This window comes from Nelumbo nucifera, chromosome 4, assembly GCF_055504915.1.
Source record: "Nelumbo nucifera cultivar China Antique chromosome 4, China Antique-T2T, whole genome shotgun sequence".
Classification (NCBI taxonomy): domain Eukaryota; kingdom Viridiplantae; phylum Streptophyta; class Magnoliopsida; order Proteales; family Nelumbonaceae; genus Nelumbo; species Nelumbo nucifera.
In genome coordinates this window covers 22,930,983-22,958,685 of record NC_142652.1, presented here as the reverse complement: position 1 = coordinate 22,958,685, position 27,703 = coordinate 22,930,983, and the positions used below count along the sequence as shown (strand labels likewise).

The following is a 27,703-nucleotide window of genomic DNA, read 5'->3' as shown; positions in this document are numbered from 1 at the left end:
GTGAACTTGGGATTGGGCCCAACACACTAAGCCCGATTACTTTTCCAGATCAAGCTTGGTTTTCTTAAAAAATCCTCATTCGAGCCTGAGCCCAACCTAATAGTATTTTATATAATTAAAAATATTTTTTATACAACAATATATACTTCTTTGTTTTTCTTTTTTTTTTTTTCAAGTCATAGTGAGATCTTGTGATATTTTTGGGTTTTGAGGTTGTTTAATATAAATAAATCAGTTTTATTGTTGAATAAAAATAAAAAAATCTTTTTGCCCAATTAATATAGGCTGTACACACGCATACGTGACTGTATTTCAGGTTGTGTTTGGGGGGGTTCCTCTCTAAACAAATTTTCTAATAAACATTTTTTTGAATAAGTGTTTACGCATTATAAAAAGAGAATAAGTGCTTATACGAGAAGTACCTTTTCAGTGTTTGGTGGGATATTTTTTTGTCAGTTTTTTTTTTTTCAAATATATGCTTTTCATAAACGTAGAAAGGCAAAAGCCATTTTTTTGGCTCTTTCAAATGGGATTTTAGGTCCAAAAACTCCCATTGAGGCCTTTTTGCCAAGCATTATTTTTGGGCGTCTTTGGCTTCTTAAACGTAATAAAAGTCTGGAAGTGCTTACTTAGAACCCTATCCAAACGCACCATTAATCAATTTGGGAAGAGTGCAACTTGTTTCTTTTGTTTTGCACCGTACATATTTCTAAGGTAAACCTTGCTTTGAAACAGAAGCGCGCTAGAATATCTAGCAAAGTGAAGTCAATCTAACTAGACCGGTAACGGTTATGATCGTTTGATTAATTTTGACCCACGGCATACCCGTGTCAGCATATGGATGACAAGCAAGACAAGGATGACGTGGGAGAAAAGCAACCTTGTCATCCTCTCCACAGGCTGCACAAACCTTCTCTTTTTTTCCTCAAACAGGGGGAGAGAGAAAGAGAGAGAGAGGAGAGAGAGAGAGAGAGATGTCGAAGCTCCTCTGCACATCTCGTTTGAATGGCTTGCATAGTCTGAGCTTCTCTGCAACCATACTGAAGTCTTCATTTCCGGTTCAACTCGGTCACTCGGCATATCGTCCTCACCTCGATTACCAAACCTATGTCTCTCTTCCTAGCTCACTCTCGAGACGGAGAGTTATTCTTCAATCCTTGTATGGTTCAATTCGCCCAAGGGACTTATCAGTTCGAGCTTTCGAGTCGGCTTCCGAAACTAAGAACGAGGAGATTCCGAGGAAGGACGAAAACATTTCTTCTTCTGATAGTACTAAAGCAGACACCAAGCTCGACGATAATGGAAGCTTGAGAGGATCCAAAGATGAGTATCCGAGCGGAGAATTTGAGTTCAAGGAGATTAGTGGCTGGAAGAACTTTGCCGTGAAACTGCGGATGCTAATTGCATTTCCATGGGAACGTGTCCGCAAAGGCAGCGTTTTGTCCATGAAATTACGAGGCCAGGTTTGATTCTCAATTTATTTTTCTTCTTAATTTAGTGGTAAAAAAAGAACCTTTACAGCCTTGAATGATCCCATTGTTGGTTAATGTATGATATGTAAGGAACTACATCTTACTGTAACACTTGTGCATTTCGATAACTTGAAGCACATTTGGAAATGGGACTCTTCCTACCCGAGTTAATCTACCTTTTCAATTATTCTCATCTCTTTTTTTTTTGTCTCCTTTTCCACTTTGAAATGAAGGTGTTTATTGCCTCAGTGAAAAAAGGGTGCTAAATATTGATGCTTTACATCTTAGCATGCAAGACTTTTAGAAACCTTCTTTCTCCATTCTATGCCAGTAGCATACATAATGGTTCTTATTGTGCCTAAGAACATTTCTCTCCTTCCCTAATAAATCATTTCAAAATTAAGCTTTTATATATCCTGGTTTCTGGGGTTACTGAATGGTACTTTGCATCTTCATCAGTTGCTCCAACCACATGCTTAATCAAGTATAATTCGCTTGTGAAACCGGAAAAGTGTATCCATTCTTGGAACTTGAACATTTTAGTTATCCAACTTCTAGTGGTGTTATCTGTTTATCTTTCTTTTTACCTGTTTCTGTATGTCGGCAATCATGCTTCGTTTTACTTATAAGAAGTCATTCAGATTTCTGTATAAAAAATGCTTTTCCTTATTCAGCATATTTGACAGTCATTATTTTATTTGTTTATTTTTTGAATGGTAAATTGTAAATTTATTAGACAATGAGGGATGTCATTATCAACATTTACATGTATGGCCATCTAAAACTAGATGCAGTGGGACTTAAGAAAGAACCTTGGATCAATGATGACATCACAAAAGAAAAAAAAAAAAACTACTCATGTTGCATATACAAACTTTCAAAATCAAAATAAGGAGCAACATTCCTGATTTCTTTTTGGATAGGCAACCATGAGTTCACTGTACCAGTAGCCTTTCTTAGGACTACTTCCTGAGAATAGGATTTGTCCTCAGATACTCATACATTTTATTCACACCACAGTGGCCATTATATAGCGAAAGGGAAGAATCTTCATTGGACTTTTCCTCTGAATCACGAACCAGAAAAATAAAATTCCACTGACAGCAATAAGTGCAATACAAAAGAAAAAGAAAAATCAAGTGATTTGGTCCATCAAATCATGTTATTTATAATACATATGCAATATAAAGAAAATCTAATTTCATGTAACTTGGTTGAGGTTCTTTGTTTTCTTCTAGGAAGAAGAGAAGAAGAGAGGAAGAAGAGAGGAAGAAGACAAGAAGAATAGAAGAGACGGAACTCTTTGGGAGCCAAAAAAACTAGCTGGCAGTGCCAACTCTTTCTTATAACAATGAGATTAAAAAATAAAAGTAAGAAATTACAACCTTGCCCCTGGCAGCACACCCTAATAAAAAACAATAAGAAAAGCTGTAAACAAGCTGACAGAACCCTAGAACTGACAGCAGGAATGACTGTAACAGCAGAAATAAATCTCAAAACATTCTCAGGACATTCTTCATTTAAAAAATATGCATAAATAATGAAGTGAATATTCTTCTTTAACAAGGTTGGCATACACATACAAATTTTCTTTAGAGAACTGGCAAAATATTGACTGTTCAAACTTAAAAAGTAAATCTGAGATGACTCAGAGCTATGTCATATTTAAACCTTGTCTGGGCAAACAACCCCATTGATCTAAACCAAACCCCCCTTGCTTATGGTAGCAGATGCTTGTTATTATGAAGTGTTTTTAATATATAATTACCTTGATTTCATAATGTTCATTTCTTGTGCTTTTTTTTCAGATATCTGATCAACTAAAAAGCCGCTTCTCTTCAGGGTTATCTCTACCTCAAATTTGTGAAAATTTTATAAAAGCAGCATATGATCCTCGTATATCTGGTATCTATCTTCATATAGAACCCTTGAGTTGTGGGTGGGGCAAAGTTGAAGAGATACGGAGGCATATACTGAATTTTAGGAAGTCAGGTAATAATATGAATTTCTTGGCTTCGACATTTTTAACGTTTGATTATGCAGATCTTAGTATGGCTCTTGTGTCTTTACCTTTTGGTTGGTAAATTGTAGTGCTGTTCAAACATTGGTACTCAGTATTTGCACTGTTGTTGTATAAAGGGAGAAGGGTGATATTGATTGTTCCTAACAGGGATTGGCATGTTTATTCCTGCCTATTCTATGCCCTTCTGGATATTTTGAGTCCTTCAAGTGGAGGTGGAACCTCTTGGAAAGGCAGTAGAGTTAAATGGATTCATCTGGAATAACACTTTTAGTAGGTATTTGGTACCGGAGTTGTTTCTCCAAGGCATCTCTGTCTGGTCGGCGCCATGTAGGCATTTTGCTTTCTCCCTTTATTTTTTCTTTGTTTGCTTGAACGTTTTCAGTCTGTTTAACACTGAGTGCCTCGGGTTCTTTGAGAGCCACTTTTGGAGAAAACGTCATTTTGACATTTCTTGCAGTGGAGACAACACTCTTACCTTTTTTGTCTATGTGGCACCTAATGGTGCCTAGGTGGCACCAAATATCAATATAAAATATGCACAGAATCCAGAGTAACTTTACTGAATTCCAAGGTGTGGCTGTTGCCTGTGAAAATGGCATTGATACCAAACATAACCTTAGTTTGTTGGTTTCAAATACAGACAGATCCAATTAAGTTAGCGGATGCTCTAACTACAAGCTACCTCCACATGTTTATCCAAGCATATGTAGACAAACAAATACTTCTACATGTGTAATTTGTTTGTATATGGACACAGACACACTATGCATTTTGGTGGTGAGAGGTGTTGCATTTTTTTTGGTTAATCACCCATAACTTTTCCCCTTTACCCTTTTTTTTCCCCAAAGTGCTGGTTGCGGGACTTGATTCTGTGTCAATGCTGGAATAACCCAGCTAACACACCAACGAGCCAGCCCTCGATTGGTATGAGAGGTGTTGCATTCAGCCACATTAAGTAGTAATGCGTTGCAGACACTTCCTTAATTTCATAGGTTTCTTTTGTTTTAGTTCTTTATTCAGCTAAGCTTTGTCCTAACTATCATGGAACACAAATCCTCCTCCAACAGTTGATTCTGTCTATGATAATATTATCTGTTAAACCATGGGTACTCAAACCTTTTTGATAATAGAAGAATGATAACTTTGCTTTTTTTTTGTCATGGTGCTTGTAGGTAAATTCATCGTGGGCTATGTCCCAGCTTGCGGAGAGAAGGAGTATTACCTTGGCTGTGCTTGTGAAGAGCTATATGCTCCTCCTAGTGCTTATTTTGCATTGTATGGTTTGGCAGTTCAAGCAACATTCCTAGGGGGTAAGTTTATTTTGCTTGGTTTTCATGATTGAATCCGAAAGTTGATTGAAGAAGGTAGATACTATTAGAGGTTGTGAAATAATTGTTGAGGAATGCTTGCTTCAAGAGGGGAGGTTGGCAAGAATCTTTATCTGTACCATCAAATTGTCTACATGCAGGTGCTGTTGGGTCCAATCATTAGAGGTCCATCAGGAGAACTTCCTAACAGAAAATTTTGAAGGGGAGAAGTTTTCCAGCTAAAAGAAATGATAGAATAATTTTAATTGAACTTGACATGGCTTCCTTTTTGAGCCACTAAACTTTCACAGAAAGATTTCTTACAAACATGTTGTCTGCTTCATTTTAACCTGGAAGGAATTATAACCTTTGTGTTATGACAGAAGAAGCACATATGGTAGAAATAGTTTTTGTGTCCATCCTAGTATGCAACTAAGCTTAGACTGTCTGGTCATATTTGGTGCTGTCAAAGTCTGTTGCAACCTGAAATTTTGCATTGAACAACTTCACAACTCCAACCTCTCAGTTATATAGACAGGATCCCTAGGAGTTAGGGACTCAACAAGAGCAGAACTACTAGCTGTTTTTTCTGATCAGCAACACAGAACAAGAACTACTAGCTGTTTTACAAGGGCTGAAGCTGGGTAAATCTTTTAACTTCAGAAAAATATTGATATAAGGAGACTCATGGGTTGTTGTGGTGGAATGACTAAAGAACTAGGACCACAGTTCATGGTAATATCAACACATTATGAGGAAAGTGACATCCCTTGCTAGGAGCTAGGAGGCACTTTCAACTATGTTCGAAGATCAGCAAATAGTTTGGTCAATATAATGGCCACACAAGGGGTAAACATAATCTCATTTTCGGAACAGTATCACAATGATTGATGTAGTTGGTAGGAGTTGGGGTTAGGAAGCACATGGCAGCCTAACAAACACAGGCAATCCAGCCCTTATGCTGTATATATACTCTTAGTTTTTACACGACCAATAAAATTTTGACTGTTAAGAAAATAAAAAGAAGCTCTCTACTCTTTCAGCTTGTTGCTTTGCATTCATAGATGACTTGTTATTTGACTTCTCTTTACAACGTAATATGCCCTTTCTTCCTACTTACCTCCCAGATAATTTTCTACAGTTCATCGTTGTTCCAGTTCAACTTGTAAAGATCACTGTATAATTGCACCTCATTATCATTGATCTTAATCTCAGGAGTGAAAGTGATGGCATGACACAAGACAGTTCAGACAAATCAACCTGGATTGTGTAAGGTCAATGGAACAAAAGAGAAGACAAAGAAGAAAAAAGAAAACTAAGATAGTAAGGATCCATTTGAGCAAAATCAGCCAAAATAAAATTTAATTTTATTTGATTTTCATTACTTTTCCTTATACAATATTCAATGCTTATTTCTCAAAGCTGAAAAGTTTCTAAAGATTCCAAACATTGTATCATATTAGGAAGGGAAAATCTATGATACTGGAAAGACATGGTACTGGAAGAACTTTGACCAATCAAAGCACCCCCTTGAATTTTGATGAATACCACCTGATTGGTCACCTCTTTTATGATACCGGTTGATTGGCTGTAAATCTTTCTGGTATCATGTCCTTCTGGTATCATAGTCAAATCCTGTTAGGAAATATCTGAAAATAGGGGTTGGAACTCATAAAAGAACTTTGTAGAAATAGTTTATTTTGCCCCCATGACAACTTCAACAAATTTCTAAAATTAGTTTCACTTATATAATGAACTCTCAATGGAATAAGTTCTTAAATCAAAAGCTGTAACTTACAAGAATAAATGATCCATATATATATATATTCCAAGTATCCTTAGGTCGTCCATATCTTTCTCATAGCACTCTCAATTCATATCTAGATTGCATGCTCTTGGACTCCTTGTGTGTCAAATAAAATTTTTAGCATGATAAAATCAAATTTAAGCATGCTTGACACAAAAAACTAAGGCTCAAATAAAGTCACATGCTTTTGATTTAAACCGAGATCCTATTGGCTGATCATAACCTCTAGGCCAGCTGTTCTGCATCCCACATATGGTATAAATCTGGAAGTTCATTAATTCTTATTACCAAAATCTGTTTTCTTAGTTACACTGCCCTTTTGACTAGAAGTGGGGCTTGTTTTGGATTGTCTTACTCTAGAAATATCACAAATTAAGTGAATAATACATAAAATGAGTGATCTTGCTGTGTTATGGTTGCTAGATAGACTATTCTGGTGCATATAGTTCACAATATGGTGCCAAGAAAAAGTTCTTTTAATTCATTGTAACCGTGTTGAACTTATTCATCTTTATTGCCAGGCATCATACCATATTTCCAAGAAAAAAAAGGAAGAAGTAAAAGAGTTACAGGAAAACATTATAGATGCAATGTTGGAAAATATGCTTGAGTGTATATGTTGTGATTTCTTCTGTGAGAATAGCTAATATGGCATCATTATGCACTTAAACCTCCCTCTCACACCATGCTAATATTCATGTTTTTGCATTTCTTATAGAGATAAATGATAATTTTGTAAGATGCCTGTTCATATTCAATGCTCAAAGTGCCTTTACTAAACATTCAATGGGATGGCATCACAAAATATCTTGCAGGTATTTTTGAGAAAGTAGGAATTGAACCACAAGTCCAAAGAATTGGTAAGTATAAAAGTGCTGGTGATCAACTCACACGTAAGAACATGTCTCAAGAAAATTGCGAGATGCTGACTGCATTACTTGATAACATCTATGGAAATTGGCTGGATAAGGTTTCCTCCAGTAAAGGTGCTTTGCCTTACGAAGATTTTGGTTTAATTTATTAAACAATCATTATTAGATCTCACTTGTTCCTGAATTTTCTTTTCCAGGGAAGAAAAGAGAAGAAATTGAGGCATTCATTAATGAAGGGGTTTATGAAGTACAAAGGCTTAAAGAAGAAGGTTGGATAACAGATATACGCTATGATGATGAGGTAAAAGGTCCTATTCGGGCTGTTTATTGCAGTAATGGGACATAAGTTATTTTGTAAAATAAGCTACTCAATATTGAAATATATTAGATATCACAGTAGCACAGGACTCATGCAGATGGCTCCATATAGTTGGAACAGGGCTTAGTTGAATTGAATTAGGATATCACAGCCCTAGGATTGCTTTGCAACTTTGAGACATAAAATACACATCTACAGACATGTACTTCTAAAAATATTGCACATAACAGTTAATGGGCTTGTGGACATGTAAAGAGCATATATTTAGTTATTTACATGATACATGTGCCTAGTTCCATACATAAGCCGAGAGTTATTCTACAAGAAAATTGCACTGGATTTATGTATTGAGGGCATTTTCAAAACACCTTGTGATTTACATGGGTAAGCTGTGGATGTCAGGTGTGGACATATATTCAACAGGTGGACATCTAAGCTAAAGTCTTGGGATACCAAGATTTCGCTGAGATGAGTTCATTTAAAGGTTATTTGTTAAGTGAACAAGTCAGACAATGAAAGACCACAAGTTTTGTGTTTGCAATTATTTAACAATCTGGATCTATTCCATACAAGTTCATATAATTGAGCTACATGGAACCTCTCTATTCTTGTGGCTGTGATAGGGACTTAACTATAGGAAGTTGCAGCAACTAGGGCTGTCAACAGGTTGGGTCTGGGCCGGAACCAGCTGGAACCGTAACTGGCCCAACATGAAATGTTGAGGTCCCGGACCCGATAGGGCCTGTAATTTTTGGACCCAGAAACCGGACCAATCGGGTCTGACCCGACAGACCCGATTATAATAAATAAAAAATAAATATTTATGTTTAATATATATTAAATATTCTATATATATTATATGTATAGTATGTATATAATTTATTTAATATATTATACATTATAATATATATTATAATGTATAATATAATATATACAGGACCCGGTTCCAAACTGATAGTAATCGGGACCCTATATCAGGACCCAGAACAGACCCCTTGGTTCCAGTTCCCAGAACCATAACCGGCCCAATCGGTTCTGGTCCATCAGATCCGTTGGGCCGGACCCAACCCATTGACAGCCCTAGCAGGGACCAATGTTGATTTTCTTGTTGACAGTCCCAACTTTTATTTTTGTTATGAATGTTATCACATTTCCTATTTGTTGGTGCATCTCCTCCAAATCTCAATAGGTTGCTGCATGAATGTGAGAGCGAGATTGCAAGTCAGAAATATAATCCTTGTCCCTGCCATCTGGGTCCAACTATCTAAATTTTCTTCTACTTCACTCAATATAGGTTCATGCCTTATCCAGAATGCCAGACATAATCCTTTTTGACGTACTCCTTGGCCTTTAAAGCCTTGAAATTACACTGGGTCATCCATAATGAAGAGACCTATTAAAACTAGAGGATCAATGAAACTAGTTGCAAACTATGCGGACCTAGGTTGTTATATTGTAATGCCTTGACAGCTAACCTATTGGGTAATTCAAAGACGAGTTGAATTAGGAAGCACACAATTAACAAGAACTGTTACCATGATTGAGGTTACAATATTAAAATTTACAAAAGAAAATATTACATGCCTTGCATGAAAACCATGCATTAGCAAGTAATGAGTTGCGATAGAATCCAGGTGGAGGAAGAGATGGCTGAACAGATTGAAAGGGATGAGGAGGGTGACACTCCTAATCCTATTGTTGAAGAGGAAGTAAAGGGTGATGGTAGATTAAATGCAGAAGCTGGCTCAAAAAAACAAAAGGGGAAAACAAAGAAAAAGGGTCCAAATAGAAAGAAAGAGGGAAAGAGAAGCTAGAGGAGCCTAGATCTAAAGGAGCTGGTGTAAAAAAGCAGAGAAAGAAAAAATTAAGTGAGGTGGATTATGATAAAGGGAGTGTTGGAAAAAAGGAGAAGAAGAAGCGGTGAGTGGTTTGTTTGGTTAAAGGATATTTTGTCGCGGTCTCCATGAAATTGATTAGCTGGAATGTAAGAGGGTTAGGAAGCTCAAGAAAAAGAGGAGTGATTAGGGATCTGTTGAGAAGAGAAAAACCATATATTGTGTTGATTCAAGAATCTAAGTTGTTTGAGTTAGATAGGAATTGGGTAAGAAGTATCTGGTCAGCGAGAGACATAAGTTAAGCATACGCACAATCTTGGGGAGCTTCAGGGGGAATTATAACTTTGTGGAAAAATGCAGAGATGGAGTGTACTGAGGAGTTAATTGGGAAGTATTCAGTGTCCAAAGTTGAAGAGGAGGATGGATGACTGGGAATGGGTTTTAACTAATGTGTATGGACCCACCTCTTATAAGGAAAGGGAGGGACTTTGGGAGGAGTTAGCAGCAGTGAGAGGTCTTTGGGAGGGCCCCTGGTGTTTGGGAGGAGATTTTAATGTCATAAGATTTTTGAGTGAATCAAACAACCCAAATCACTGGGTTACAACGAGTATGAGGAAGTTTAACCTCTTCATAGAGACCTTTGAGTTGCGGGATTTACCTATTTAGAGAGCAAATTATACTTGGTCAAAATTTCAAGAGGTTCCCACTTGTTGTAAGTTAGACAGATTCCTATTCACAACTGATTTTTTTGAAAAAAGTTAACTAATTTTATTAAAGAAATGAGAGGTACACAAGAGGGTGTACAAGTACAAAAGAGGGGCCAGACCCCTGAGAATTACACAGGAGGACAAGAATCACAATACAATGTCTCTAGAATGACTCCTAATTTTGCTAGGCCATCTGCAATTGCATTTAGTTCCCTTGGGATCCAGGTTAGAGAAACATTCATATGAGCCAGGAGGTCCCTTGCCTCTGATAGGAAGTGACTAAGTCTCTAAGGTCCAGCTTCCTGTTGTTTCAACCATCTTATAGTATTTGCTGAATCACCTTCAATTGAGAAGTTTTGAATGCCCAGTTTGCTGACTAGGCGAATCCCTGTGAGAGCTGCTAACACTTCTGCCTTTGTGGAGCCAGCTATCCCAATTGGACCACTATAAACCCAGCATGTGTGGTCATTCTCATCTCTTAGAGTTCCCCCTATGCCGGCGGCTCCAGGGTTACCAAAAGCACTTCCATCAAAGCTAAGAGTCTAGGTTCCTTCCCTTCTTACTGAGGGAGCTCTGGGAGGGGGTGGGGTAGGAGGGGAGAAGACCAGGAAGTTATACACGTTTCTGCTGAGATCATTAATACTGACTCCTGTGAACTCCCCTAAACTGGAGGTCCACAAATTGCAGTAGTGAGTGATGTGGTTGATCAGCTCACCCTTAGATCTTGACCTGTTTTCAAACAGCCGATTGTTTCTTTCCTCCCAAATTCCCCAAAGAACGGCGTGCAGTATTATCAGCCAATAGGTCTTACCTCTCTTGTTCAGACCTCTTCCTTGCCACTGAGAAATCAGTTCCTGAAGGTGCTTAGGAGCCACCCAACTAAAGCCAACTAAATGTAGAAAGAAGTTCCAGATACTGCTGGCTACCTGACAATGTATGAAGAGATGGTCTGTTGTCTCTCCCTCACGTAAGCATAGGGTACAGACGTGAGGGGAGATATAAACCCTTCCAAGATTTTTCTTCTGCAATAATTCACAAGTGTTCACTTGCTGCAGGCAAGCCTCCCAAACAAAGAAACACACCCTTGAGGGTATAAACTTGCACCAGATCTTCTTGTAAGGGAAGTCACTGTCTCAGTTAGCTGCAACCAGAGCTTCGAAGAAAGACTTGGACAAGAACTCACCTCCAGGGTGGGGTTTCCAGACTCAGGAGTCTTGGGAATTTGGGGAGATGTAGACTTCACTAAGAGAAAGAAGGAGGTCAGTAAGCTCACTGATCTCCAGATCCCTTAAGGGTCTTCTGAGGTTCAAGTTTAAGTTTCTTTCATTGGTGGAAAAGGGAAGGCACTTGGAGATGGTTGCACCCTTATTTAGAGTAAGGTTGTAGAGCCTGGGATGCGATTCTGCTAATGTGAAGTTGCTCCACCACAGATCTGTCCAGAACTTTATTCTTGTACTGTTACCCACCTTATATCTAATGAAAGAATTAAAGAGGTTGTGAATGGCAGAGATACCTTTCCAGGGATTTGAGAAAGCTGATCGGTTTGAGCGGAGATTGCAGTCCCAACCATTTACATTTAACCCGTACTTGTTGGTGATGATAGCTGACCATAGAGAATTTGATTCAGTGGGGAATCTCCACAGCCATTTTCCAAGAAGGGCATTGTTTTTCTCTTTTAGATGCCCGGTACCCAGTCCACCAGCCTCTTTTGGTTTACAGACCTGATTCCAATTTACTAGATGCCCTTTTCCGACACCTCCGCCTTCCCAAAGGAAATCTCTTTGGATTTTTTCGATCTGTGATTTGGCTCTTGCAGGGATCTGAAACACTGATAGGAAATAGACAGGCATGTTTACAAGGGAAGCCTTAATGAGTGTAATTCTGCCCCCTTTTGATAGGTAGCAGCTTTTCCAAGTAGCTAACTTCTTTTCACACTTTTCCATCACAGGCTCCCAAAAACTTGGATTTTTTGGGTTCCCTCCTAGTGGCATGCCTAAATAAGAAAGGGGGAGATTTTTTTTGATCAATAACCATAGAATTCATTAATATTGGAAAAAAGTTACAGGGAAGAGGAGCTAAAAATTTTTAATTCCCCAGAAAAGAAATACACCTGATAATTCGGAGTTTCCTTGAAATTTTCCATCAGGGATCCTTCAATCTGGTTTATTGCTGCTAGGCTACTCTTTGAGTAATTTACCTTCGGCCCCGATACTAATTCAAAACACTGAAGCACTCTTTTCACATTTGAGATGTTCTCCGAATTGGCTTCCAGGAACAAGATGACATCATCAGCAAAGAGGAGGTGGGAGACATTTATGGCATCTCTTCCTACCTCAAAACCTTTGATTAAATTAAGGTTTTTGGCTTTCTCCATAAGCTGGCTGAAAACATCCATTACCATTGTGAAGAGGAGCAGGGAGAGGGGGCATCCCTGCGATAGACCCCTACTGGCTTTAAAATAACCTTTGGGATCTCCATTAATCATGATCGAGAACCAGGTAGAACTTATACAACCTTTCATCCTCTGCAGCCATTTGTACCAAAACCCCTCAAATTTAGAATTTGGAGCAGGCAGTCCCAATCAACTTTATCATAAGCTTTTTCAAGGTCTAGTTTCACAAGAAGGCCCTTCCTTCCACTCTTCCTTCTATCTTCTACAACTTCATTTTTAATTAGGATGCTATCTACAATCTGTCTTCCTTTCACAAAAGAAAACTGGTTTTGAGAAACCAACTCTGAGTCTTTTTGCCAACACCTTTGCCATTATTTTGTACACACTCCCTACAAGACTTATTGGCTTGTAGTCTTTCACTTCCAAGACACCATTTTTCTTTGGAATGAGACAAATAAAAGTGGAATTAATTCCTTTGTTAACAACCCCCGTGGAGTGGAATTCTTTAAAGACCTCCAGAAGATCCTCTCTTACTACTTCCCAACAGATCTGGAAGAAGAAGATCGGGAAACCATCAGGCCTGGGGGCTCTATCTCCATCCATATCAAAGATTGCTTCTCTTATTTCTTGCTCTTCAAAGTCCCTTTCAAGCCAAATTCTCTTATCTTATGCTAGAATTGGCCCTTCCTAGTTTCTTAAATTAAAACTCCTAGCACTTTCCTTAGGGTAAAGAGATTTGAAGTGGTTTAGAAAAATCTCAATGATCTCTTCTGCATCTTCCACTTCCCTCTGGTCCACCTTAATTTTTGAGATGAGATTCTTTCTGCGCCTTACCAATGCATAGTTGTGGAAGAATTTTGTATTGTTGTCTCCTTCCTTTAACCATCTAACCCTTGACCTTTGCCTCCAAAAAATTTCTTCTTTTCGGATTGCCTTTTCCCAAGAACTCCTTAGAACATCTCTCCTACTTCTTCCTTCTCTGTCCAGATCTCCTAATTGCTCCTTTTTATCCAACTCTTCCAGCTCCATGAGGATGGCATTTTTTTCCTCTGTGAACGATTTGAACTCTTCTCTCCCCCAAGACTTCAGTTTTCTTTTCAGGAATTTCAGTTTTTGCAGCAGTTTGTACCCTGCCCAGCCTTTGACTTTGCATTCCTTCCACCATAAAGCTACATTTTTGAGGAAATCTTTGTGATGAGTCCACATCTTCTCTAGTCTAAATGGGTGTTTGCCTTTCAAAACCAGGTCTGTTCTCAAAACTAAAGGCCAGTGGTCTGAAGTGCAGCGAGGTCTGATTTCTTGGAGGAGATTTGGAAACTTTTCTGCCCAATCTGAAGATACCAGAAACCTATCTAGTCTGCAGCTTATTGAATTCTCTTGAAGGTTTGACCAAGTTAACTGGCCGTTATGGAGAGGAAGGTCACAAAGGTTGTGCCTCGAGATAAAACTGGAGAATCCTCTCATGCTCTTGGTTGTTGTTCTTCTGTTGGAGTTTTCTTGAGGAAACCTTGTTACATTAAAGTCACCTCCTAGGACCCAAGGGATTTCGTCAAATTCATGGAGAGCATCCAATTCTTCCCAAAAATTTTGCCTGTCTGAAGGTGCATTAAGTCCATATACTCCAGTCAAAATCCAACTAAAACCATCAGACTTATTGGTAAAAAGGACAGAGATTGAGTGCTCTCCTCTATCTATTTCAGTACCCGAAGCCTCCTCTTCACTCCAAGCTAGGATAATTCCCCCTGAGGCACCTAAAGCAGGAAGAAAAACTCATTTCTTTCCACGAATTCCCCAAATTGCTCTCAGAAGCTTCCTGTCCACTTCTTCTTTTTTTGTTTCTTGGAGGATGACTATATCTGCTTTTTCTCTTCTCTGAGTTTCTTTTACCAGACTTCTTTTTAGTTGGCCTCCCAATGCTATAATATTCCAACTTAATAATTTCATTGAGCTCCGGTCGCTGATTTTCCCTTGACCTCCCTAGACCTTGTTGTTTTTCGATCTGACATTCCCCATTGAAGTCTCCTTAGCTCCCTTTTAGAGGTCTTCTTACCAATTTTCACAATTGCAGCCTTCTGTATTTCTTCTTCCCCCTTTTTTGAATCCTGATTGAGAGTAGGTCCCTTCTCTTTACTTATCCCCAATTTCCTGGCCATTTCAGTAACTTCCCTTCCCGGATTATTGTCCCTTCTGTGTCTATCGGAACTGAGCTGCCCTTCCTCTGACTTTTTATGGAAGCTTGGGTTACTGCACGGTTGGGAGAGATCTCCGTTCAAACCTGCATTCTTGATTGGGAAATGGCTTGGCGGGGTTTAGTAGTTACAGCTCTGCCAAGAACTGTTTCAGACCACTGCCCAATTAATTTGACCAAAGAGAGATTGGGGGGTGGCCCCTACCCTTTTAGATTTAAGAATATGTGGCTTCTACACCCTGAATTCTTGTCAAAGGTGAAGGAGTGGTGGGAGGAAGATCAAGTGGATTTCTGATGGAAGGGTTATAGATTCTATAAGAAATTGCAATTGCTAAAAGCAAGAATTAAGTTGTGGAATAAAGAGAGCTTTGGAAAGATTGAAGAAAGAAAACAGGAAATTCTTAGTAGAATAGAGGATCTAGATGGTGAGGAAGCTGAGAGAAGTTTGAGTTCAGAAGAGAGGAAAGAGAGATGGGGATTGAAGAAGGATTTGGAAGACATTCTAAGAAAAGAGGAGGTTACTTGGAGACAAAAATCTAGATGTCAATGGCTCAGGGAAGGGGATGACAATACCGGTTTTTTCCATATGTTGGCAAATGGGAGAAAGAGGAAAAACTCAATGTTGAAATTGGAATGGAATGGGCAAGTATTGACAAGAGATGAGAACATAGCCCAAGCCTTTGTGAATCACTTCAAAACACTCTATGAGGGTCCAAGGAGGTCAAGAGAAAACTTAGAGGGTCTGGACTGGAGGGTTGGGAATAGAGAGTTGTTGGACCTTATGGTTTTACAATGGCTTTTCAAGATTGTTGGGAAATAATTGAGGGTGACTTGATGGAGGTGTTTGATGAGTTCTATGAGAGGGGAAAATTCAACTTAGGTGCAAATGCAACCTTCATCGCTTTGATACCAAAGAAAGTGGATGCAACCCAGCCAAAGGATTTTAGGCCCATAAGTCTGATAGGAAGCATGTACAAAATCATTTCCAAGGTTTTATCCCTAAGAATAAAATATGTTCTTCCTTCAATGATTTCTCCAAATCAAGGGGCTTTTGTGTTTGAGAGACAAATAATGGATCAAATTCTCATTGCCAATGAATGTGTAGAGTTTAGAAGAAGGAAAAATAAAAAAAGACTGGTTTGTAAGTTGGACTTAGAGAAAGCCCATGACATGGTGGATGGGGAGTTTCTGTTGGAAATTCTTAAGCGTAGGGGTTTCAGAGAGAGATGGTGTAAATGGGTGAAGGGCTGCATTTCTTCATGCCATTTTTCAATTCTGGTAAATGGAGTAGCAAGAGATTTTTTTCCTGCCAAAAGGGGCCTAAGACAAGGAGATCCTCTATCTCTCTTCCTTTTTACTCTAGTAATTGATGTGTTGAGTGAGTTGATCATAAGGGAAGATGCCAACAATATGGTTAAGAGGCTGGAGAGTTGGAAGGGATGAAGTGGTGGTTACACACCTACAATTTGCAGATGATATTATTTTGTTTTGTGAAGGGAAAACAGAAGAACTCATGAACCTAAAAAGGATAGTCCATAAATTTGAGAGGATCTCCAACCTTAAGATTAATTGGGGCAAGTAAGCAAGGAGTTACTATGGAGGCTTTGTTTTGGGCTTGTTTATAAGTTTTTGATTTTCTTTTTCCATCCTTTTTGTGGGTTGTAAGCCTGTAATCTTTTTAATTATCTAATGAAAGTTACTGTTTCCTATCCAAAAAACAAAGAGTCGTGTGACAGGAGTAAATTTAGGGAGTGAAGAGGTGAGTCGATTAGCTAGACTTTTGGGGTGTGAAGTAGGGGATTGGCCATTACAATATTTGGGACTACCTTTGGGAGGAAATCCTAATATGGTTAATTCCTGGTATCCAGTGATTGAGAGATTTACAAAGAGACTTGTGAATTGGAAGAGAAACTACATTTCTTTGGGAGGTAGGATAACCCTAATAAAGTCAACTTTGGCTAACTTACCAATGTACTTCCTATCTACCTTTAGGATACCGTTGAAAGTGGCAAACCAGCTAGAGAAGATTATGAGGAACTTCCTTTGGGAACTAGGAGACACCAAAAGAGACCACCTAGTGAAGTGGGAGGTGGTTTCTATAAGTAGAAATGAAAGGGGGCCTAGGAATAGGAAATCTTAGGCTAAGAAACATAGCATTATTGGGGAAATGTTATGGAGATTGCCATTGGAACAGGACAGACTTTGGCATAGAGTGATTATTAGCATTCATGGATTGGCAGACAATGGTTGGGATGTAGGAGTCGACCCCAGGGCTTCCTGATGCTCTCCCTAGAAAGCTATTCATGGTATCTTACCTTCGTTCTTTCCTTATCTCAAATTTGATGCTTGTACAGGAAATAAAGTGTTGTTTTGGGAAGATGCTTGGGTTGGAGACATTCCCCTTAATGAAAGGTTCCCTTTTATTTATTCACTTTCTAAAAATAAAAGAGAAGTGATATCTTCAGTTTTTACTGATAACTCTTGGGACTTGGGTTTGAGGAGAGGTCTAATGGAGTCAGAAATGACAATGCTGGATGAATTAATTAACCTTCTAGGGTTAACCTACTTGGATCAATCTTGTTTGGACAGTAGAATTTGGAAACCTTCCCCATCTGGTGTGTTCACTTGTTCCTCCTTTTTTGATGTCCTCATTCAATCATCAAACCCTGTAAGGAGATTTCCTTCGAAGGAGATTTGGTGTCAACCTGTACCCCCAAAAATTCAGGATTTTTGTTGGGAGGTGGTTATCCAAAAAATAAATACTCTAGATATGTTGCAAAGAAAAGGGCCAAATGTATGCCTATCACCCCATGTTTGTAGCCTTTGCTTGGGATCTGGTGAGACGATCACACACCTATTAATTTCTTGTCCATTTGTGTGCTTTATTTGGACCTGGTTCTTTTCTATCTTCGGTTGTAGGTGGACACCTCCCCTAGATATGGCAAACCTTTTTGACCCAAGCTTTTTCAGGCAACCGAAGAGACGTGGAAGATTAATGTGGAGAGCCACAAGAGCAGCTATCTTATGGCCAGTTTGGGAGGAAAGGAACAATAGAATCTTTAAATGGATGGAGAAATCCAAGGAGGCAATTGTAGAAAGGATAATTATTATAACTATTCAATGGTTGAAAACTTTGGATTTGTTTAAAGACTTCTCAGCTGAAGACATTTACAGGAATTGGGAAGTGGTGGCTTCTACAACTTCCATGAAACCTATTGTGCAGGAATTGTGGTCTCCATCAACACAACAAGAGTGAAGTTGAACTTTGATGGGAGTTCAAGAGGTAACCCGGGCCCTTCAGGTATAAGAGGATTATTCAGAGATGAAAATGACAGAATTGTGACTTTGTTTTCAGGACCAATAGGGATGAGGGACTCATTGAGAGCAGAGGTCTTGCTTCAAGGTGTAAGATATGCAAAATAATTGGGGTTACACCAAATCGAGATAGAGGGAGACTCTAAATTATTGATTGAGTGGCTGCAATCTAGTAAGTTGGGAGCCTGGATTTATAGACAGCCCAAGGGAAATCCTCAACATAACAAGGGAGATCGGTGCATGCTTCAAATGGACAAGGAGATCAGCTAATGGTTTAGCTGACACGTTGGCTAAACAAGGGACTGTGAGGGAGAGAATGTTCTGGGCAGTTTTGTAAGAAAGATTACTGGGGGTCAACACCTACTTGGGGGTTGACAGCTGTACTTAAATCTGGAAAGTTATTCTTAAGTTATATTAATGAAGTTACCGTTTCCAATAAAAAAAAAGATAGTCTATAACTCTATATAAATTAAAATGAGAATATGAGATAAGAAGTTGGTGCTGCATGCAAGCATGTAATTTTCTGTATGAGGTGGAAGATAATGCCATTACTGACAATTTGCATAATGAATATAAGTGTTAGTGGTGTTAGTGAAGGGGTATTTCAGTCTTTGTACTTGTTGAGAATGCTGATGTGTACTGTTATGTTAGTTCGAGTGCCTCTTACTTAAAGAAGGGCACTCAAGTCTTTTTCAATAAGTCAATAATATAATAATAGGTCTGGCCGAATCAAGGGATTAACTTTTTTCCCTAATTCGAACCAGCCTTTCTCTCTTTTCTCTCTTCTCTCTTTTCTTCTTTCCTCTCCTACTTCTTGCTGTCTACTTTACTCTACAGTCAACGAACAAGACAGAATTCTATGGCAGGTCAAACTTCAACATGGTATCAGAGCTAGGTTCACCAAATCAGACTTGCTAGAATTCTGCCTTCTGCGCATTCGAATTAGGGTTTCACTTGGGGTTCTCAGTTGTGAGTTGGAGACTGGGAAAAGGGCTGAAAAGGAGTGATCGCCCTCTTCCCTTGGAGGTCTCTATGCCTCCGATTGTGTCGTTGGTGATTGGTTGCTGTGGTTTCTAAGCCCTAGTTAGGGCTGGTACGTGTGGTGCAGTGGTGTCTCAGCCCTTCGTATGGTTGGCCTTCAGGCGATGAGGTAAAGTTTTTTTTATATATTTTTTTTTTTTTTTGTTATGGAATACATGAGAGGTGTAGTACAGTTCGCATGATGGGTTCTCAGATTGCAGTATGCTAGGGTTTATGCTAGGGTTTATTCTGGTTTGTGTGTGATTCGAATGGCAATAGTGTCTACTTAATGGTGAAGCTTCCTATAGTTGTGGATTAATGTTGGTGGTGTTACAAGTGTGGTTTTCAGCTTTTGATATCGCTGAAATCAGTGTGTAGACCTCGGTGAGTAGGGGTTGTGGTGTTGTAGTTTTCAACATTTAATACTGCTGAAATCAGTGTACAGACTTCGGTGAGTAGGGTTTGTGGTGTTGCAGTTCTCAGCTGTTGAAATCAGTGTGCAGATTTCGATGAAGTGTCTGTGTGTAGTGTGCAGTGTGTAGTGCTCCTAATTCAGTGCTCAGAATTAAGGGAGTTCGGCAATGGCAGATAACAGTGATAGTAAACCTAGTGTCATGATATCTACTGACTACCTGAATGTCCAAATGACCTCCATTAAACTGAATGGAGAGAATTATGTCCCTTGGGCCAAGTCTGTAGAGGTTTTTCTGAAGGCGAAGAAGAAAGTGAAGCATATAAGAGAGGAGAAACCCCCCGCTAATTCTCAGGAGTATGAAGACTGGGAACAGGAAGATGCACAGATCATTACATGGTTGTGGAACAGTATGGAACCCAAAATCAGTGTGAACTTCATGTTTCTTGACACAGCCAAAGAGGTGTGGGATCATGCCAAGAAACTGTATTCAGGTCAGGATAATACCACTAGGGTATATCAACTGTATCAGGAATACTTCAATCTGCAACAGGGAAATCAGAGCCTTGAGGAGTACTATGCCAATGTGAGGAATATCCGTAATGAGTTAAATGTCTATCATCCTCTCACTTCAGATGTCAAAGTTCAACAGCAACAGCGAGAGCAGCTTGATGTAACACGGTTTCTGGTGGGGCTGAAGTCTGAGTATGAACCAGTACGAGCCCAGATACTAGGGGGATCTGCTCTTCCATCTTTAGAGAAGGTGTTTGCTCGTCTTCGGAGGGCTTCCATTGGATCTATGGACTCTAATGTCTCCGATAAATCAGCATTTGCAGTGTCAAGAGGCCGAGGTGGCAGAAGTGGGACTCGAGGAACCCAGCCTGGCAGGAGTGGTAGTGGTGGATCTACACATATCCGTGGTGGTGGTCGTACTGGAGGCAGAGATTCAGGGGGAGCTCGTGGTAGAGGACGTGGCTCGGGCCCACGGAAGTGTACTCACTGTGGTTTGGATGGACATACCATTAACTACTGCTATGACTTACATGGTCCTCCCTCGACGTGGGCCAACCATGCCATGACTAGTGACACCAGTTTCAGCCCTACACAGGAGAAACGGTCAGCTGACCCGATGCCTTCTACTCCCTCAGATGGTCCAGGCAAGGAGATGGTGAGTGTTCCTCGTGATGAGTATGAGAGGTTTGTTCAATCCAAGTCGCAGCAGAACACAGCTTCCTTTGCACACTCAGGTATGGCTTGTTTGGCATCCACACCCAACCCCTGGATTATTGACTCTGGAGCCTCCGATCACATGACGGGAACTCCAGGTGTGTTTTCATCTCTCACTCATTGCTCAACATCACAATCTGTTACCCTTGCTAATGGCTCCACGTCATCTATCTGTGGTGTTGGTAATGTTGACCTAGACCCTGTATCCCTATCCTCTGTTTTATATGTACCTAAGCTTCCATTTAATCTTATGTCTGTTAGTAAGCTGACCAAGTCACTTAAGTGCTCCATCACTTTTTACCCTTCTATGTGTGTTTTTCAGGATCTCAAGACGGGGATGAAGATTGGTGGAGCGCATGAAGCCGGTGGACTGTATTATCTTGATGGTGGTGGACGAACGTCAACGGCTCTTCAGTCATCCATTTCTCCTCTCCAGTGGCACTGTAGATTTGGTCATCCTTCGCTGAAAGTGTTGCAGTCCTTAGTCCCTTCATTGAGTCAACTTTCTGTTTTAGATTGTGAGTCTTGTCAATTTGGGAAACACCATCGTGTTCCCTTTCGTTCTAGGGTCGATAACCGTGTGTCGAGTCTTTTTTCTTTAATTCATTCAGATGTTTGGGGTCCTTATAAAGTGATGTCATATAATGGATACCGATATTTTGTTATTTTTGTTGATGACTGTTCAAGAATGACGTGGCTCTATTTAATGAAAGAAAGAAGTGAATTATTTTCCATCTTCCAGAAATTTTATGCTGAGATCCGCAATCAATTTGGTGTTCACATCAAAATTTTCCGTTCTGATAATGGTCGTGAATACTTGTCTTCATCTTTTCGAGAATACTTGGATCAACATGGCATTATACACCAAACTTCATGTACCTATACTCCGCAACAAAATGGGGTTGCTGAGAGAAAGAACTGCCATCTTGTAGAAACGGCACGCTCCCTCATGCACCACATGAATGTTCCCAAAACTTTTTGGAGCGATGCAATGCTCACCTCTTGTTTCTTAATTAATCGGATGCCCACGTCTATCCTTGATGGTCGTTCTCCTTTTAGTGTCTTATTCCCCAACATGTCTCCGTTTCCGCTTTCTCCTCGGGTATTTGGGTGTGTCTGCTTCGTTCATAATCTGAGTCCCGGGACTGACAAGTTAGATGCACGTTCCATGAAGTGTATCTTCCTTGGTTATTCCCGAACTCAGAAAGGGTACAAGTGTTATCATCCTAGTTCTCGTCGTTCCTTGGTATGTGCTGATGTTACATTCTTTGAGTCTACTCCGTTCTTCGTGGGGTCCGGTGCTGCTGCTTCCCCCACATCACCACCTCCTCTTCCTCTTCCTGTGGCTGATCCACCTCCTTTGGTTCCAGTCATGCCTACGTCCTTGCCTCCGGTGCCACCATTGGTTGACCGTCCACCCATCCGTCACGTGTATACACATCGCCCACGTGTACCGGCTGCAGCTCCTCCAGCTTCATCACCGTCGACAGATCCAGCTCCAGCTTCGACACCAGCCTCCGACCTAGATCTTCCTATTGCCTTACGGAAAGGTAAGCGTACTTGCACCCTTCACCCTATTTCCAATTTTGTTTCACTTACCCACCTCTCCGCTTCCCATCGCCAGTTCATATCTTTGTTATCCTCCGTGGTTGTTCCTAAGGATGTCCAGGAAGCCCTTACCTCTCCAGAGTGGTGCCGTGCTATGGAAGAAGAGCTCTCTGCTTTGCATCATAATCACACTTGGGATCTCACCGCTCTTCCTCCTGGGAAGCAGGCTGTCGGTTGTAAGTGGGTGTATAGTGTTAAGTACTTGCCAGATGGTCGTGTTGAGCGCCTGAAGGCGCAGCTGATTGCCAAAGGGTACTCCCAAACCTATGGCATTGACTACACGGAGACGTTCTCCCCGGTTGCTAAGATAGGATCAGTTCGTGTCGTCATCTCTCTTGCAGCTATGTCTGGTTGGCCTCTCCATCAGCTCGATATCAAAAATGCCTTTTTGCATGGGGATTTGCTCGAGGAGGTCTACATGGAGCAACCACCTGGGTTTGTTGCTCAGGGGGAGGATGGTAAGGTATGTAGACTTAAGAAGGCTATTTATGGACTTAAACAGTCCCCTCGAGCATGGTTTGGTAGGTTCAGTGAGGTGGTCAAGAAGTTTGGTCTGAAACAGTGCCAAGTTGATCACTCTGTCTTCAGTCTTGACTCTTCGGCAGGTAAAATAATATTGGTGGTGTATGTGGATGATATCGTTGTGACTGGGAATGATAAAATGGGCATTGACAGATTGAAGGCATTCCTACAGGAACACTTTCAGACAAAGGACCTTGGCAAGTTGAAATACTTTTTGGGCATAGAGGTAGCAAGATCTAAGCATGGCATTAATTTGTGCCAGAGGAAATATGTGCTTGATTTACTGGAAGAAACAGGATTGTTGGGTACTAAACCGGCTGAGACACCTATGGAAACAAATACGAGGCTGAGCAGTGATATAGGTGAAGTGTTTGAAGAGCCTGGCAGATACCGACGACTTGTAGGCAAACTAAACTATCTAACCATTACTCGGCCAGATATTTCATTTGCGGTTAGTGTGGTGAGTCAGTTCATGCAGAAACCTTTGGTCCCACATTGGAATGCAGTGCTAAGGATTGTGAGGTATCTGAAAGGAGCTCCTGGTCGTGGTTTGCTGTACAGAAGTGGTGGAAAACTGGTAGTAGAAGGATACACCGATGCTGATTGGGCAGGTTCTATGTCTGATAGACGATCTACCACAGGCTATTGCACCTTTCTGGGGGGTAACCTGGTAACATGGAAAAGTAAGAAGCAAACAGTTGTGGCAAGAAGCAGTGCAGAAGCGGAATATAGGGCCATGGCACATACTGCTTGTGAACTAGTGTGGCTGAGGAACCTTCTACAGGAGATAGGATATGACATCAGTACTCCAATGAAGCTCTACTGTGACAATCAGGCAGCGGTTCATATCTCTTCCAATCCAGTGTTTCATGAAAGAACCAAGCACATCGAAGTTGACTGTCATTTTGTGAGAGAGAAGGTGCTGAATGGGGTGATAGAAACTGCATATGTTAGTACGGGAAACCAGTGGGCAGACTTGTTTACAAAAGGCTTGAGTCGGGGGAGAGTGGACTACATATGTAACAAGCTGGGATTATATGATATATACTCACCAGCTTGAGGGGGAGTGTTAGTGGTGTTAGTGAAGGGGTATTTCAGTCTTTGTACTTGTTGAGAATGCTGATGTGTACTGTTATGTTAGTTCGAGTGCCTCTTACTTAAAGAAGGGCACTCAAGTCTTTTTCAATAAGTCAATAATATAATAATAGGTCTGGCCGAATCAAGGGATTAACTTTTTTCCCTAATTCGAACCAGCCTTTCTCTCTTTTCTCTCTTCTCTCTTTTCTTCTTTCCTCTCCTACTTCTTGCTGTCTACTTTACTCTACAGTCAACGAACAAGACAGAATTCTATGGCAGGTCAAACTTCAACAATAAGTTATTCTACTATTTGTTATTTTTTATGATTCTACTGATTTTTTGTAAGTTGAATATGTACAAATGACAAGGCTGCTGCTTTAGCAAAGTGCATTCTGAACCTTGGCATGTCTATGAGACTTAAAATACACTAGGAGGTTCTGGAGGCTTTGCAAGGTAATATATATTTGAATGGAAATGGTAACTTTCTTTATACTTAATAGTTAATCATGTACACTGTCAACCATTCAGAATATGAATGATAGCGGCTTCCCTTGCTAGGTAGAGTATTTCCCTCATTTGTTGTCTAAGAGTCCATCACCCAAACTTTTTGTCTGCAGATCCTTTACTAGTTTAGAGTCTCCTTCTACCTCAAAATTCTGAAAGCCCCATTGCTTCACCAGCCTTAATCCTTGTAGTAGGGCCAACAATTCAGCCCTCAAAGAATCTCCTTCACCTATGGGGCCAGAGTATAGTGCTAACAGCTTACCCTCCCCATCTCTGGAGACTCCCCCAGCTCCAGAAGGTCCTGGATTACCCAAAGAGCTTCCATCAAAATTCAATTTCACCCTTTGTTGTGCTGTAGGTACCCAATAAGTACTTTAGCATACATTGTTAAGTAGTTATGTCATGGTAAGGGTACTTTAGTACCTTTGTATCTCTTTCTCATAAGCAATAAGTGAAGTTAGTAAGGGGGATGCCCCTATGACTTTTTTTCTCCAATTTCTCTTGTTCTCTCGAGGCTCTTCCTTTTCTCTCTCTCTCCCTCTCTTTCTCTCTCTCTCTCTCTCTCTAACAGGAATCCTACTTTCGTTTTTCTAAGAGAAGGATGTACAAAAAGAAACCCCAAAAATTACGTAGGTAAAGTACTTGCACTACACAAAATTTCTATCCACCTCTGGTATTTAACACAAATATGGTTTTTATATTGGGTTGAAAATTTATAGGAGCAATATTAACAAAACTAGGGTTCCTATGTAAATATGAACTTTTCTTGTTTGGATGTTATATCATGGCAGCCTAGGTCAGTGATAACTGATGCTGGTAATAGGATTGTTGTATTTATCAAAGGGAAATCTTTGGTCTACTTGCATTTTCAGTTGCACTGTACAGGTCAGATACATTGAACTTGCCTTGAGTAGAGTGTGCACTTCCAAGTGAGTTTGTCTTAAGTTAATCTGTGCAGATACCATCTTTTGGACATAGCCTTGATGAAGTTAGGTGAGTATTAAGATTATTTGAGGGAAAATGTAATTTTGGCTTGAAATTTTATCTCATCAACCTACAAATAATTTGCAACAAAAAATAACATGCAGCGGTTTTCTGCATAATGCTTTGGAGCTTGTAAATTGCCAACTGTGACATCCATGAGTCAGGAATAAATCTTCTCATGGACTTCTACCTAAACCTTCCTGTGGTAGTTCCAGATATTTGTTTTTAATTGGCCTTCAATTAGATTACCATGTAACCGTGCAGGTTATCTCAATGTTGAAAGAGAGGCTTGGAGTAAAGAAGGAGAAGAAACTATCAATGGTTGATTATAGGTAATCAAACTTGTTTAGAGGTCATCAAGGATGCATTGACAGCTTTAACATTGCATCTGATGAATGCTTCCATTTATTCTGACAACCATGGTAAACTGCTTGTTTTTATAATGTGCATTAAACTGGCATGCAAAATCTTTTATTTGATATATCTATAAAAAATCCTTTATTTAATATATCAATTAATAGCTTGATCCATGTTTTTACAGTTGATAAGGGAAGAGGACTTTCTTCTTAATTCTTTAGTAAATTCCAGGTTTTGGGCATCTTCTTGCTATGCAGTTCTGCAATGCATATTTTTACTTTGGGCTGTCATAAATTTGATTTTTTTGGTCCTGCATTATTCCCTACAGAATCTCATTTTGCATAATTAGGGCTTGGGAATCTGTGAGGTTAATGACTGCATGAGTTGTGAAATATGCTTCCTTATGAAAAGGATTAAAAATTTCATGCTAGCAATTTGCTATTTTATAGATGTAAACCTTGTTTTTTTCGAATACTGTATTAATGTTATTGTACTGCAAATAAATGGAATTATATAGGTTTTGATACTATTTTCAGAAAACATAGGTGGTAGCTTATTTCTCAAGTATTGATTGCACTCTCTAAATTTTAACTCTCAATTTGCCTGGATATTTTTAATTAATGAAGTTGCTTATATTAAAGAGTGAGAATGCTGACAGCATTCCATTTGTTCTACTGCAACTACAGGAAATATTCCAGAGTCAGAAATTGGACTCTTGGCTTGTCAGGAGGTAAAGACCAAATAGCGGTGATCAGAGCCTCTGGAAGCATTATTCGTGTTCGTAGTCCATTAAGTCTTCCCAGTTCGGGTATCATTGCTGAGCAGTTTATTGAGAAAGTCCGTAGTGTAAGAGGTAGGAATAAACCTTTGTATACATTGTCTTTTATGTATTGCTTAGCTTTTCTGATCAAAGAATCAAATATTAAACAAAGAAAGCATAGATCACCAACTGCATTGCAGTTTCCTACCCAAATAACTTCACATGCCTAGCTTACTGGTGTTGGATGTGATACTGAATACTACATCAATACTTCTGGATTAACTTTAGTATTCACACTTTTAAAATGGTATGTTTTAACAAATTATAAATTTTGTTTGATTAATAACTGTACAAATTAAACTATAATCTGCACATGTTAGAAATTTAATAATTTAATTAAATTTGGAAAGCCACAAGTCTTGAGATATGAAAATATATCTTCCAAAATCAGATTCTCATATCCACATACATGTCCCAGATTTTAGTAAATGGAGAGTCATGTTCCCATTTCCCGTGTCTGTATCTATATCTGGACATCATAGGTTTTGCCATATCAAAGTAGTTTTTTTCTTGGGAAAGTAATTTCAGTGGAATAAGAGGGATTACAAATGTATACAAGAACAAGAACAAGAACAAGAACAAGAACAAGAACAAGAACAAGAACAAGAACAAGAACAACGTAGGGATTACAAGATGGGGAGTAAAAGGGCAAGGGGAGGGTCAGAGTGGAGATGGGTTCAGATGAATAAAAGAAAAATTTGGAATCCATCCTCTAGGCTCTAACAGAAGATATTATCTTGTATAGAGTGGAGGGAGGACTCAGCTGAGCATACATAGTAAGGTGATGATGATGATGAAAAAAAAGTATAAATCTCCATCTGATTCAAAAGAAATCTACCTATGAAAAAAAAAGAAAGAAAAAAGTCCAAGGCCAATTGTTGGTTGGGTGTCTACAGTCTGCCATCTTTTGTGCGTGAAAGGCCATCGATTTTTCT

The 27,703-nt window shown here is 39.6% G+C and overlaps 1 protein-coding gene across 1 annotated transcript in view; it reads left to right on the top strand.

The window, feature by feature from the left end:
- The first annotated feature begins 869 nt into the window (after window positions 1-869).
- SPPA (signal peptide peptidase) overlaps window positions 870-27,703 on the top strand; it is a 40,896-nt gene continuing 14,062 nt past the window's right edge. The window contains exons 1-7 of the mRNA XM_010259554.3: window positions 870-1,463; window positions 3,281-3,464; window positions 4,668-4,805; window positions 7,425-7,595; window positions 7,679-7,782; window positions 25,856-25,923; window positions 26,635-26,801. Of these exons, the coding sequence (XP_010257856.1) occupies window positions 975-1,463; window positions 3,281-3,464; window positions 4,668-4,805; window positions 7,425-7,595; window positions 7,679-7,782; window positions 25,856-25,923; window positions 26,635-26,801 (1,321 nt within the window). The 5' untranslated portion in view covers window positions 870-974. The remainder of the gene's footprint in view (window positions 1,464-3,280; window positions 3,465-4,667; window positions 4,806-7,424; window positions 7,596-7,678; window positions 7,783-25,855; window positions 25,924-26,634; window positions 26,802-27,703) is intronic.